Here is a 14,988-nt window from a genome sequence, read left to right as displayed (position 1 = left end):
TGATTTTCTTTCCCCTGTGAGTCTGATTTACCTTCAGCTTTGTGAGGAGCCATCCCTGGGTAAAGGGAACGACAATTTTACAAGCTGTGGGAGGCTCTGGCGTTCTCCTCGGCAGGACCGCGAGTCACTGATAGCTTGCCTAGACCAGCTCTTGGGGCCAGTTCACACCGCCCTGCAGCACACGTTGGCCATGCTTCAGGGCAGCCAACATCACGAGAGCCTTAGCAACACAGATCAGAAAGGCAGCTTGGTAGAAGGGTTAATTACACAGGCTCTGCGGCTTGCTAGTTAAGCAGTTACTTGGCTTCTCTGAAATGGGTATCTCTCTGTAAAAGGAGGGTGACACTAACAGTTTCATGGAGGGGTTGTGAGGATGCAAAGAGATAACGATGTAAAAGTACTGCTTTTGGCGTTGGGTACTAGTAACTGCACAACAAATGCCAGCTGTTATCACCTGCTTCGCCCGTACTATGCTTTCCTCCTCACTCCCTTTTCTGGCTACCTGAAAAGGGGAGGGTGGTGGCTCTCTTCCTTTGTCTACCATACTCTGTGCTGGACATCTGCCATTGGGCATGAGTCAAAAATGAGGTTGAGGTGGGCAGATTTCACAGTCTTTCCCAACGTTGCACAGTTCCTACTGCTAGGGGTTCCCGCCCAGACTCACCCCCTAGGTTCAGTGCAACCAACCTCAGACTGGATGGAAAGAGGTTTTATAGCATTTCCATCCGCAGAAAGGATGGAATAACAGGGTGATCCCACGTGAAATATTTTCACTAGTAGTTTTTTGTCCCTAAACTTAAGTTAATTTTGAGAGAGCTTTCCATGAGGTGATCAGGAGTCTCCTTATTTTGTACTTCATGCTGCCTAGTGTCAGAGAGAAAACACACCTGAAATACTATATTTTGTCTTCTTGACTTGCAGACTTTAAAAGCTTGAGATACTTAGACACGACCTTTGTGCGGACAGAGTGTTTTGAATTCCCTCCCGCCCCACCCCCCCCTCTCTGTCTCTCTCTCTCTGAAGAATTTATTAAGTTAATGTATGATGCCCTCACTTAGTTCCTATTCATTATTTCATTGTCAAGTTTCTTTATGGTGCCTAAGTTGTGATTACAGAGAAGTATTATAAAATGTCAATGCGTAGAGGAGACTTGGAAGGTCTGGGGGTAGGGCGGGGAGGTTCTTTAAATGGAGATGTCAGTTCCAGCCAATTTCAGAATGGCTCACCATGAAGACGGATGGTTCCAAAGCTGTGTGCCTCTGCTGGAAATTAAAAACCCATGGAATACCTGATTATGATTAATTTTCAGTGCTTAGCCATGTGAAGCCAGATGAGAGTGTCTTTAAAACAAAGCTATTGATCTAGCTTTGTTTGGAATTGAGAAGATAAACTAATCAGATCCTGGGGGCTCTTTATAATGATGGGGAAAGAGAACTTTTTTTTTTTTTTCCATCCTGGGTTTTTAAGCTTCAAGTTTGAGAGACCTGGTGTATCTGCATAAAATATAAATATATATTTTGATAGCAAATATCAGAGTAGAGAGGGGCAATCCAATTCTGTCCTGGACAGGAGTCTGGTGGAGATGAGGGCGTGGTGGGGAGAAAGTTAGGGAAGTGGAGGGGACATCATTTAGAGATCCCCTCCTATGTCATACATAGGGCATCTCCTCTTAAAGTTAAAGAAACAGACTCAGAGAGGTGGAGTAGCTTGGCCAAAGTGCCACCACATTCGGGATTCCACACCCAGGAGTGTCTGACTGTACAGCCCTTCCCTCTCCCCGCAGACAGCCTTCCTGGTGAGGCGAGATGACACCACTCCGAGTCGAGAGAACTAACATGTGGGCTGTCAGGTGGTCACAGCTGTTTTGTGGCAGTTGGTGACTTCCATTTCCTGGTCTCTTCCCAGGGAATTTTCTCATCCTTCTCAAGAAGAAGGTGATATGCTCCTAGCAGCCCTTTCTACAGAGGCTTTTTTGTTGCAGGCAGGGAAAATCGAGCCTACCCTTCTCAGCTCCAGCCTCTTGCTACGAGGAGTCCTGGGTTACTAAATTTGGGCTGGCATCCTCTCCCTAGCAGACACGCATTTGGTGCCGGTTCCGGGGTCAGAGTTTGGGTGAGGAGAGACCATCCATCTTAGGAATGACAACCTGACCTCTCTGGCTGTGGGTCCTGCCTTTTCTGTACCGGGAATTCTCGGTTTTCATCCGATTTCCAGCAGCTTGCAGCATCAGCATCCTCTCTGATTTCCCGTGATTCCTCTTGGAATCACCTTCCTCTCACACAACGTGAAGAGGACGTCTCCAACCCACTGCTACTGTCTGCGGGGCCAGGTGAAAAGGATGGTGGAAGGAGGACCTTCCCTTATGGACAAAGGGACATTTTAATGTACCTGTTCTTTCATCTGTTTGACATTTATTCATTCTTCTGGAAGTCAGAGATATGTAACCTGGTGACTACGTAATTTATTTATTTATTTAATTTTCAGGGGGACGCTCAACACATCCTACGCTTATCATTCTGGCTAGAACTGTAGCATCAGAATTATTTTTAGAAGCAAGCAGTTACAGAACTTGGAAAGGGGAAGTCACCCCCGAGATAAAGTAACCGTCCCCTTCATTTTTCAAATGAGAAGCTGAGGGTCCAAGCACAGAAGGGACCTGCCCAAGGTCACACAGCTAACTGAGGGGCTGGGTCGGGACTGAACCGCACGTCTCCCGAAGCAAGTTCTGCTAGGCTGTATTGCCTTCCTCTCCAGGTTTCCCCAAATCAGGGACAGCTGGAAGTGTAGTTGGGGCATGGGGGAGAACAATCAAAATGTTTTCTTACACAATTCAATTTTAGTTTGAATGACCCCAGGATGCCTCCTAGCCGACTTTCCCCCTGGAAATCAGGTGTCCTTAGCTGGACCCATCTGAAAATCCAGAACACAGAAGGGCAGCTACACATTTTTCCTAGACAAGGTGTGCAGGGTGGTCTTCTGCGGAGGGGTCCATCTCCTCTCATCTTCCCCCCAGACCTTGTCACTTTAAGGGTACTGCTTAAAGTTTGGATTTAATCCTGAGATGTGATCCCAAGTGCAACAGCAATGACTGGACTTTACCAGGCTGTTTGGCATTCCCCCTGGTCCTGTGCTAAAGTCCCTTTCTGATTCTGGGTAATTCCAGCCGACCCCCTGGTGCTACCCCTTTCTCATCTCCCAGACCTGTAACCTGCCTCTCCGTAAGTAAGCCCACACTCAGACGCTCCCTGATTGCGCTGGCAGGCGCTGGGGGTCTACTCCAGCCCATCTGTTTCACCCAGCAACAAATACCGTGGGAGCATCGGGGGAGAAAGGACTCAGTTGAGACTTAATTAGCAGTAACCCCAGTTTGTGGGAGGAGAGAAATCCCACTTTGCTGCCTGCAAACACTTTGGCCAAGGTGAGCCGGAGGGATCTCCCGGTTCCCAATTTTAATAGCACTGCAGCAGAAGACACAGAAATGCATCCACACGGACCCCCCAGGCACACACACTCCCCCTCTCTCCTCCTCACCCGGACACACACACGCACACGCACACGCACACAAGGCAGCGATCGCAAAATCAACTCACAGGATCTCTAAATCACGCAGCGCTCGAAAGGCTCCATCTTCAATGCAGCTGATGCGGTTGTTGTCTAGTTGCCTGTGGAAAAGCAAGGGAAGAGCATGAAGGCTGAGTGGGGGCCGTGCTGAGGAGCTGGGCAGTCTGGGCCGGGTGTCCCTGGTCCCCCGAGCGCCTGCCCCTCCACCCTCGCCGGCTCTGCTCGTCCCCGCCAGGAGCTCGTGCAGAGCCAGCCTGTCTGCCACGCTGCTGTCTCTCCTCTCTGACTGTCTGAGGGAACTACACAGACGAGCGCACCAAAGGCTGTCAGGTCTCAGTAAATATTAATTGCGCATTTTTTTTTTTTAGGCAGAAGGGAGTAATTTCATTACATTAGGGCATCCAATCCATTACGAGCTCTTACCGTCATGTCACTGAAACAATTTCATTAAGCTAAAGGCCTGTAAATCATTGGAGGTCACTGCTCTGCCCTCCGTGACCTCCCAGAATGCTTTTTTTCCCCCCTCTCTCCCTCTCCCTGTCTCCCTTTTACTGGAAGTTGCGGTCTTCTGCTCTGACACAGTGCTAAATCTCAAGGCTTTATCTGCCCAAGAGCAGCGAGGGTGCATGGGGAATATACCAATTCCAAATTAGACTCAACTAATCTAATTTTATAGTCTTTTTATTATTCTAAGCACCAAATGTCTGTGGTGGTTTGATGCCTCCGTGCTTTGTTATGGGGCCCATCTGGTAGGTCATTCTATTGAAGTATTTTCTGACTAAATACAGATTCCCTCAAACTGCACCAAGCATCATCAACATTAAAGAAATTCATTGATGGAAGCGTTCCGGATGGGGGAAAAAAAGACTATCATTATTGCCTTAAAGATATACCACTTAAATTTAAATTGGGGAGAATTAAATGCACCTATTTCAGGACTTTTTTTTTCTTATGTCCCTTTCGATCTTATGAGCACGGAAATCATGTCTTTTAAAAATATGCCTTGACTAATATACATTCCAGCTGGGGACTGAGGTTATTCTAGTTGAAGGATAACAAATAGATTCCACTATCTCAAATGCCTGATGTGTAAGTCAGAAGATTTACCATGACCACACCCCAACTTAAATATCATCTATTATATATATATATATATATATAATTTAATTAAAAAAAGAGATGTTATACAGAAAATGGTTATTATCACCAGGCTGTCTTATATTTTGTGTGCGGAACACACACAAAATATAATTTATGCTGGGGGCCAGGAGAAAAGTGTGACTGGAAAAAAATATTGTAAAGCGATTATACTCCGATAAAAAAAAAGAAAAAAAAAAAAGAAAGAGAGAAAGAAGTGTGACTGTGTTGAAAAACTCCCTCCTAGACTCCTTTTTCTTTCTTTTGTCTCAGACAAAATCAGCCCCTCTCAGGTGGAGGGTTCTCCTGATGCTGGAATTTTCACTTGAAACTTGTGCTAATCTATTCCAAGACAACTCGCTGCAGAAGATATGTCAAAGCTGCCTTTGGTAGCCCTCTTGGAGCATTTTATATTCTGCTGAAGGAAGGTGGAATTACAATTAAAATCCTATTATCACTGAAAAAATGTATAGATGCAGGATTGCATAAATACGCAGGAATGAAACACGTAGAATCAGAGTGATGGAGCGCATCACAGCAGACGGGCTCTGCCGCGGTCTCATGCGGAACGGAATCATCTCAAAAGACGCTCCCGATACAACACACTAGGTGTTTAGGATTACAGAATAGGCAGGAAATGGGTATCTCAAGAAGCAGAAGCACTCCGTAGGTTGACAAATTCTACATCTAGCGTTCAAAGTCCTTGCTGACGCCAACTCACATGGGATCTCAGAGTAGTTCCTGCTACCCTGAATTCTTCCCTTAACGAGAGTTGACTGAGTGGCCTTTCTGTAGAGCTCCTGTAAGCGTTGGGGCCGCTGATTCCCCGCAAAAGTTCTGTTAAGGCAGCCTGCTACCACTGCCCAACTTCTAGATTTATCATCGTTTAAGTGCCAATGAATCAACAACCCTTGCTCCACGCCAAGGCCACCGAACCTTACCAAGCAGAAATGCAGTGGAGCTGGCTTTTGGCGCCAAGAAATTGTTCATTGAACATGCTGAATTCGGCAAAAACGGTACCATTCGCCTAAGTAGAAAAGTACCTAAATCATCCAATTGGGAAGTCTGGGGTAGTGTGTACAGATGGCAGTCTGTGGTGCACCTGCTTTTGTGCAGACATTTTAGAGAGGTCCTGGCTATTAGAATATTATTTATTTGCCAGATTTGTGAAGCGTTTTCCATTCCTTTTCTTTATGAGTGCACCAGAAACCAAACAGGATACTCTAAATGCACAGACTTTTACATTAAAAGTATGTAACTTGCAGGGGAGAAGAAACTCACAGAAAGAAGAGAAAAAATCAAGTGGTAGAAAGAAATTAAAAAGGGTAGGGGGGGAAGGAGATGTGCAAAAGATTTTAAAAAATCCACTAGTCAGTCTCCCATCAGGGTCCTGCCACTCAGGATACAGAGCAGTGGGGACAGAGTCTCTGAAAGGACTCTGCTCATTTTAAGGCTAAAAGCAGAGATCTCTAGTACGTTATCAATTACGTGATGTTTAAATAGTTTCAGGGGGTGGCACAAGTCGACACCTAGTTCTTCATGAATAATGGGGAAAACCAAGCTTTAATATAAGCATCTCTGTGGGTGTATTTTATAGAGTATTTTGGAGCACATGAAATGTATCAAATTTTAAAATATTTATGCTGAAGTGTGCTTTTCTAGAAGACATTTATTATAACCAAGATTGTCTCCTTTCATTCGAGCCACAGATAAACAGTATCCCCGCCTTGGTGGTCAGAGTCCTTCCCAAGACGCATCATTCATTACAGAAGTCTACAGGGGTAAAGGCCTGCGAGGGTCCTGTCAGGAGACGAAAACCCGAGTTACTTCACTTCCCAGCTATTACATCTCCATGGCACTGAGCATCAGAGTATTCGTGAAATGCTCATTAATTGTCTGCAATCAATTCTGATACTGCCTGCAAATAATCTAGGTCCCTAAAACAAAGTAAAGACACACGTGGGTCCGACAAGTTTTCGTTTTCTTTCAAAATTACATCTCAGACACACACAAGTTAGTCCTGAAGCACAGGAGAGGGGAGGTGAAATCAAAGCAAACCCAGCATCTTTCTGTGGGTGTTGGGAGAGAAGTGAAATAGGCACATAGAGAACATTCCAGAGCTAAGGCCAAAGCATTTGTCTTAGCAGTTTGCCTCTGGGGGTGGATGGAGGCTGCCAACGTATGCTCTAAGCTCTCAAGTCAAAGGTCGATACTGGGCCTTTGAAAAGACTCATGCAAAGATCCGCTTAAAAACAAATCAGAAAAGCCCACTGCCCGCTCCACACACGGTTACTCAGGAGGCAGGTGCAAAAGGAACTTCGGAAACGGGAGCACTCAGAACTCAGCCATCTGAAAGTGCCTGGTAGCCCTCTTTCTATTTTTCCTTGGCAGTAAGAAGTGTGTTTTGTACTGCTACTGAATCTTTTCTTCTTGCCCCACGAAATAACCTACCCCCATGCCTTGCCTAGCGCCAGGGACTTCACAGCTGGTCACGTATGGCTGCAGAATGAGTCCTTCTAGAGCAAGTGTGACAGGGCTGGGCTCAAAATGTATGGAAGAAAGCTCTAAGCCACGAGCAACACTGTCCTGGCTGTGGCCCTATGGCCCCGGCACTAACAATAATGACGGAGCATTCCCTTCACGAGCACATGGGGGGCCGCCTTTCTGCCACACAGATCTCTGCGAGCCAGCATTTGGGAAGGTCGCTTGGAAGAAAGGGAGATTTCCATGGGCGCAGAGTGAAGGTGGGGAGCAGGAAGGCAGTGGATGGAGGAAAGGTTGGCTGTTTATTTTTTGGAGGCGACTTTTATTGTCCTCTTACTTTATACAGAATACTCAATGTGATTTACACTCTCCTGCCTGTGAATAAGGCGAGAAGCCCCCAAACGTTCATGATATTAAATTAACTGCTCTCATTTCCCTGGGCAGCTCAGATTTCGGCAAACAATGTGAGTGCTAAAAGGATACCAGAGTCCATTTAGAAAGGAATCCTCCAACAAGAACTAAATGCAGACTCCCCGAGAGGAGCTTTCTGACTACTGTATTTTCATACTCTGAGAATATAAACAAGTCAGAAAGGAAAGTCAGCGTGAGTGAGGACTTAAAATAATCTCCGCAAACAGCGGACAGGGAGATAGTGCTTTTGTAAGAATTCCCATTTGTAAGCATAATATTATCACAATTCATCTCTTTCCATCACAATTTCAAATTTCATCATTGAAGCAGGATAGAAATATTTTTGCAGTTCAAAAATGAAAAGAAGCACATCTAAATCCTTAAAAAGGGGTTTAAAAAAAAACTGATTACAGTATCAAGAGGCATCTATCTATCTCCCAACCACCACCACACAACAACAAGAGAAGAAAGAAAATTTCATGATTTCAGTGATGCATTTGAGACTCCATAAGGAATACCTCGAAAAGAGAAAGCTCCAGAAATAGGCTTTAGAGAGCTGGAAGAAAAGAAGAATTCCCAACTAGCTATCTAGATGCAAGGTCTACATACCAGGGTACACCTACCCAGATGCTCACTTCTCATCCTGATGTTCTGTGGGTCTCAAGCATCTCAGCCCATGGATCGGTAAACTTAGCCTCAGGGCACTGTCACTCTGGGCCCAAAATTCAGCTGCAGTGTTTTGCTATAGGACTGCAGCGACTCTAGCTGCAGTCCTCCTAATGCTAAATGGGGGAAGTAGCTAAAGCTCAGCACCCTTTGGAGTTAAGCAGTTTGCTAATTTCCGAGCAAAACGATCTACACGAAATGCGCAAAATAAGTGGAAGGGCTTCTGCATGAAATTCACAAGGGAAGCCTTACTAGAAATTCAAAGCAAGTCTATGGTCTCGGAATCCAACAATTAATGAACCTATAAGAGCAACTGAGTATTATTAGATGTTCACACTGATTAGGTACCGGGGTATAGAATGAAGTGTGAGAAATCCTTTGAAAATATTTGGATGGTTACCACCTGTGGTTTTATATCTCAGTTATCTTAAAAGGTATAAGAGAATTCTAAAAACGAAACTAATTTGAATTTGTTTTTGATGAAATAGATATGTTCCAACATAAACATATTTGAAGTGTATTTCTTTTTCTGCACCGAGGAGAAATAGAATGTTGCAACTATGAAAAAAACAAAAAAAACAAAAATCTGGGAAAAAAAGAACCTGCTTTCTTAAAACAAGCCAGAAGACAAAACATGAAGTAGCCTTGACCTGCTATTCCGTTTCTTCCTGTTAGCCAACTGTCCTTTAAGGAGAAAACAAGAAATCTAGTAGTGTTTCTGAAGGTTGCTTTATATGACAGCCTAAAATTCTAAAAAAATCATTATTGAAGAACAAATTATAGAAGCATTTGTCTTCTGCTGGCTGGGGTCTTCAAAAGAAACAAAATAAAGCTCAAGGTTATTTTAACTGGCAAAAGGAAAAAAAATCGTGTTCAAAAGAAACGCACACACTTCATATAATTGAGTACTGGTCACACTTTGTAGGCAAATCAAACACTTGATCCAAGCCACAGTCTGCTAATGAATTGTCACTATCTCTCATCATTAAGGAGCTACTGTAATTCCACATTAAAACATCTCAAATGAGCAAAAAGAGGTGAATCTATTATTCTGCACATTTTGTACACTTGCCCACCAGACCTAAGAACAACTGCATATAGATATGTTTACTGATCCATGAATTATTTATGTATCCACAAAGATTCTTGTCTATAGAACTGACAACTTTATGCCTATTTTTCCTACATAATAATTACATGTACTATCTCCCTATTATACGCATGTAAATGAAAACACATATTATAAGATAGATAAAGAAAGTGATATTGATCTCTGAAATTTAACATGCCTGCATCAGTTATACTTACAGAGATATTTAGATAATTAAGTGATTGTTAGCATTCCCAAACTTCAACCAACCAAATCTACTTTGCAAAGGACAGAGTCCTAGGTTAACTAAGGTCTCTGATCAGAACATCCTGCCTAGAACTTAGTTAAAAATTGAAGCATGGATCTGTTTTACCAAGCATCGTTATGCACACTTTGCCACATGGCCAGCATAATACCTTTTATACAGTATATATCATACTGCTGTTTGACATATGCAACTTCTCAGCAGGAGAATAACTGCATCCACTCCAGTAGATGCTCCTGAAAGCCAGCTCTGCAATAATGCAAACACAGATGATGGATTAGCACCAAAGCGGCACGCCAGACTTTGGAGAATAAAGGCGTGTTTTACACATCACTGGGAAATATCAATAACTCCACTTCTGTGTTTATATAGTTTCCGGTTTGTCGGGGATTTGGCAAATGAATTTGTGCAGAAAAATGTGGTGGGGGGGGCGTGTTAGAAATCCCTGCAAATTAATTCAGCAGGAAGGACAGTTGTTGGGAAGAAGCTGAGCTCTCATTTATTCTGGACAAGTTTCAGAAACAAATTTCTGGCTTTTCTAGATAAAACAACAACAACAAAAACCAAGCAAACAAAAAGCAAATCAAACGAAGATACCCCATATTCACAATGAGAGAATTTCTTTTCTCAGCAACTTTTAGACCAAGGAACCGAGGAAGTTTGGTTATTGTTTGCAAAATGTGCTCTCATGTTTTGAGGCATGCCTCAAATCCAGCCTTTCTTGTGTCAACCTGATATGAGGACCGAAGGACTTTATAGCTAGGATGTCCAACTTGCCAAGGTTGGCCCAGAACTTCCCCCATTTTAGCACTGAAACTGCTGAGACCAATCCTGGGAAACTCTTCCGTCCCAGGTAAACCTGATGGTTTTGCACCTTAGTGTATAACTCTGTTGGAAACATTTATTCTCAGCACATCATCCCTTCACCAATGTCGCTAAACCTTAAAATGTCTGTTGATTCACAAACTTGGCTTTCAGTTATATCATCTCTAAAAAGCTCCTCACTGCAGCTACTGTAAAATGGGCTGTTGCTTTACAAACACACCTGCAACTGGACTGGTGGGGGCCTTCAAAGTGGCTGAAATGTTCTAATGTGATTCTTAACCTTCCTCATTGGGAATTAAAATTTCTTTGTAAGAGGCATCCTTGCTGATGTCATGAATACTCAGAGGCCAAACAAATAAAAGGCTGTCTCCATAGCGATGGGGGGTCGGTTTGTGGTTTCCCTAGTTACACTCTTGAGTGATAACCATCTGGGGTTCCTCCCTGGCAGAGGGGAGAGGGAGTGAGAAACTGGAAAGAGGAAATGTGCTTTTGTTAACAAGCCTAAAAGTTATCTCCCATATCTCTGTGTTTTACTTCTTTTTAAATCAACCAGCACAAACTGTAGTGAGTTTCAACATTTTTTCACCCTCATGGGCATTTTGGAAATTTTTCCTTTGGACTCTAGGGGTAGATGATTCCAGCTGTGAGAATATGACCCATAAGTACAGCTGGAGAAGAGTATTTTTTCCAATACTGAAGTGGCTGCAGGCATCGGAGCCCAGGTGGGACAGTGGTTTTCATTCAAATATGGGATGGTAAGCAGCATTACTCTGGTCTGAAGTCAAGGGTCTCTCCCAAACAGTAAGCCTGCATCACAGGAGGGCAGGGACAGCCTCCTAAGACCTTGAAAGATCTTTGTTTCCCTTTTAAAAAAAACCCATGGATCTCTCATGTAGAAATTTAAGACTTCCTTGAATTTAGCCACATTTCCAACTCTCAACATTTGCTACCCATTTTTTATAAAATGGAAGACGAGGGCTCCTGTAATTTCTGGCCATGTGATTGATGTGATTCACATCTGCCCCAGTGGGCCTGGAGGGCAGAACATGGGGTCAAAGAAGATTATTCTGGAGTCTTAAGGTTCTGGACTTGCTTAGGACTTGCCACTCCTTTCTTCTGTCCTATTTCTTTCTTTTGGAATGGGACCATCTGGCCTATACCTGTCCCACCATTGTGTTTTGGAAGCACATATATATTTGATTTCACAGGTTCACAGCTTTTGTCTCAGAATGAATCATAGCTCGAGTCCCACCCATATCTGATTTAGGTGATATTTAGATGAGACTTTGGACTTGAGACTTTTAAGTTGAGGCTGGACCGAGTGTGGGTCTATTGGGATGGAATGAACGTATTTAGCATGTGAGAAGGACATGAATTTGGAGGGGATCAGGGGCAGAATACTATAGACTGAATGTCTGTGTCTTCCCCAAATTCATATGTTGAAGCCTATCCCCCTAAGTGAGTAGGTCATGAAGGCAGAGCCCTCATGAATGGGATTAATGTCCTTATAAAAGAGGTCCTATAAAAAGGGCTCCCGGGCTTCCCTGGTGGCGCAGTGGTTGAGAACCTGCCTGCCAATGCAGGGGACACGGGTTCGAGCCCTGGTCCGGGAAGATCCCACATGCCGCGAAGCGACTAGGCCCGTGAGCCACAATTGCTGAGCCTGCACGTCTGGAGCCTGTGCTCCGCAACAAGAGAGGCCGTGATAGCAAGAGGCCCGCGCACTGCGATGAACAGTGGACCCCGCTTGCCGCAACTGGAGAAAGCCCTCGCACAGAAACGAAGACCCAACACAGCCATAAATAAATAAATAAAGTTAAAAAATAAATAAATAAATAAAGCAAATAATTAAAAAAAAAAAAAAAAAAAGGGCTCCCTTGCCCCTTCCATCATAGCAAAAAGACAGCTGTTTAGGAGGCAGGCCCTCAGCACACAGAATCTGCCGGCACCTTGATCTTGGATGTCCCAGCCTCCAGAACGGAGAGAAACACACTTCTGCTGTTGGTAAGCCACCCAGTTTCCGGTATTTTGCTACAGCAGCCTGAACAGACTATGCCCCATCCATGCCCCCAAGTCTCAGTTTCTTTGTCTGTAAAATGGAGATAATAACATTTAGCCCGAAAGGAAGTTTTGAGTATGCAAGTTATGAAATGTATGCACTCTGAAAATGTATTTGTGGCCTTGCTTAATTTTCTTTGCTTTGAAATAAATAATATTAAATATAAGAATGCGTCTTACATAATCTCAAAGGGCTCTTTCAGCTCTCAAGTTATGGGGCCTGAGGTCAATTTCTTATGAGATTTTTTAAGAGAAAGTTCCTGCTCATCTTACTCCGATCCTGCTGTGATTTGAGCCTATCCTTTTATCCCTTCTTCCTCCATCCCAGACCAAAGAATCTATTATTGAGATATTCAATATATTCTTTCTGGACTGAGGGCAGCAGTTCAGACTCACGTGCTTTTTGCACTTCTCCAGCTGGTATGAGATTGAAAGACAAGAAGCCATCCAAACCCTGTACGGAAGACAATACAAATTTTTCTCTTACCAGGACAATGATGTCAAAACAGGCCCATATTGACAACTCCCGTAGGCGTGACCCACTAAGAAGGGTAATTACAAAATTTAACCCCATTTCTTCGTGGCCATTTGCAATTAATAACCAATCAAGTAATGTATTGAGCACCTAAACTAATCAAATGCCACACCATCATCTATGGTGTATGATTTCTTCATCTTAACATTCCTTAACCTGTACACAAACCTTGAACGACTCCCTGCGGCCTTACGCTGTAACTGTTACAACAACACAACCACAATAATCACCGCACGTAGTACCTACTCACATTTAGTAGGCATTAACTATTGAGCTGAGTATCTTCAATATCTTCTCTCAGTTGGGTCTCACAATAACACCACCCCTATTTTACAGAAAAGGCAAGTGAGGCATCAAGAGTTTCATCTCTAAGCTCGGCTTTGGACCCAGGTCTGTCTACACCCATAATGACTGCAGGTGATGCTGCTTTTCTGTAAATGGCCCAGACTCCTTAGCATGGCATTGTTCACCCTCGCTATGCACCATGGGAGAGTACCACGTACTCACTTTTGCTGGTCCTTTCCCCCTCCTCCGTTTGGGGAATCCCTTCCCCTCCATCAAGGCCCTCCTCAGAGGCCACATCCTCTAGGAAACCTTCCTCTGCAAACTCAGGCAAAATGAACCACTCTCTCCAAAACCTCCTGACCCTTTGGTCATCCTTCCATTAAAACACTTACTTCACAGCAGTAGGACTAGCTGTAAACACAGAAGGAAACCAAGGTTCAGAGAGGTTATGTAGCATCTTCAAGGCAACTCAGCTAATAGATCGGAGAGTCAGGTTCACACCTATATTCCTGATCTGGGAAACTTAGGTCTCACCCTCCATGCTATCCCACCTCTCCCTGACTTTCAAAGTGCAAGGATGGGGAGCCTATAAAGTGACTGTGTGGACTTAACTCATTCATATTCAGATAGAAAGAGGCTGGTGAGAAAAGTCAAGGTTTGGTCTTGGCATATGTCACGGAGACCCAGTTGCTGTCATTGGCCTGCAAGCATTCTGACCCAGAAGATGGGAGGTGAGGGCAGTGCAGTCAATAGGGTCCCTTCACCTCCCCTGTGTGTCTCTGAATTAGATTCCCTGGGAGCCCTAGGCCACTTGACTTTTAGGATCATTGGAGAAACCAGGCTGATTTTAGCTCCAGTTTCTGGGGATAATGGGAAGGGATCTACACCCTAAGGAGATGCTACAATTCCAGGTCACCTATTGGGACTGATGGGCAGTCTCCTGACCAGGCTGGGACAGCTTAGTGCTTCTTGAGCAGGGGTGAGGCACATCAGGGAAATGGCTCTCTCTGCTCCAGGTAAGTGGCAAATTGCACAGATTTTAATCAGTCTTTCTTGGGCCTGGCCTTCCCTAGTGTCACATAGGCTTGTCTTCTACAGGTGTACAAGCCGCGGGTCCTGAACAACTGGGTAGCCCTCACCAGGTCATGTACTCAGATGTACGGGGTCAGTGGCCATTAGTGAGGTGTCACTCAAAGGTATCTTTGTGGCAGCAGAAGCCAATTAAAATGTGTCTTGTAAGCTCAGTGTAAGGGGATATCAAGGTCTTCCTGTAATTAACTGCTGAAAAAAGGGGCATCAAAACTCAGCAACATGGGCAGTGCTGATAACTATATTCAATTCAGCTAATGCACAGAACTGAAATACTCTAGGAAAAGGCCAGCTTTTTTCTTCACTATGACTTGTAATGAATAATGGATGTCTGGACTCATTGGCAACAGGAGAGCAGGGGCAGGATCTGTCTTGCTCACGACTGCACCTGCCTCACAGGAAGTGCTTGGTGTATAACCCTAGGAGGTCACAGTGAGATACTGCTTTATACCCACTAGGATGGCTATGCTCAAAAAGATGGAGAGCAACTGCTGGCAAGGACATGGAGAAATTGGGACCCTCCTACATGGCTGGAGGGAATGTAAAATGGTGCAGCCACTCTGAATGACAGTTTGATGGTTT

The 14,988-nt window shown here is 44.2% G+C and overlaps 1 protein-coding gene across 2 annotated transcripts in view; it reads right to left on the bottom strand.

Annotated features, from left to right (window-relative positions):
* The window catches only part of SLIT3 (slit guidance ligand 3), a 618,363-nt gene that overhangs the window by 171,273 nt on the left and 432,102 nt on the right, over positions 1-14,988 (bottom strand). For both annotated transcript variants that reach the window (XM_036848363.1, XM_036848365.1), the window contains exon 6: positions 3,591-3,662. In XM_036848363.1, coding sequence (XP_036704258.1) covers positions 3,591-3,662 — 72 coding nt within the window. The remainder of the gene's footprint in view (positions 1-3,590; positions 3,663-14,988) is intronic.

The sequence above is a fragment of the Balaenoptera musculus genome, chromosome 3, assembly GCF_009873245.2.
Source record: "Balaenoptera musculus isolate JJ_BM4_2016_0621 chromosome 3, mBalMus1.pri.v3, whole genome shotgun sequence".
Classification (NCBI taxonomy): domain Eukaryota; kingdom Metazoa; phylum Chordata; class Mammalia; order Artiodactyla; family Balaenopteridae; genus Balaenoptera; species Balaenoptera musculus.
Note: the sequence above shows the minus strand (reverse complement) of the source record. Positions and strands in the feature narration are given on the sequence as shown.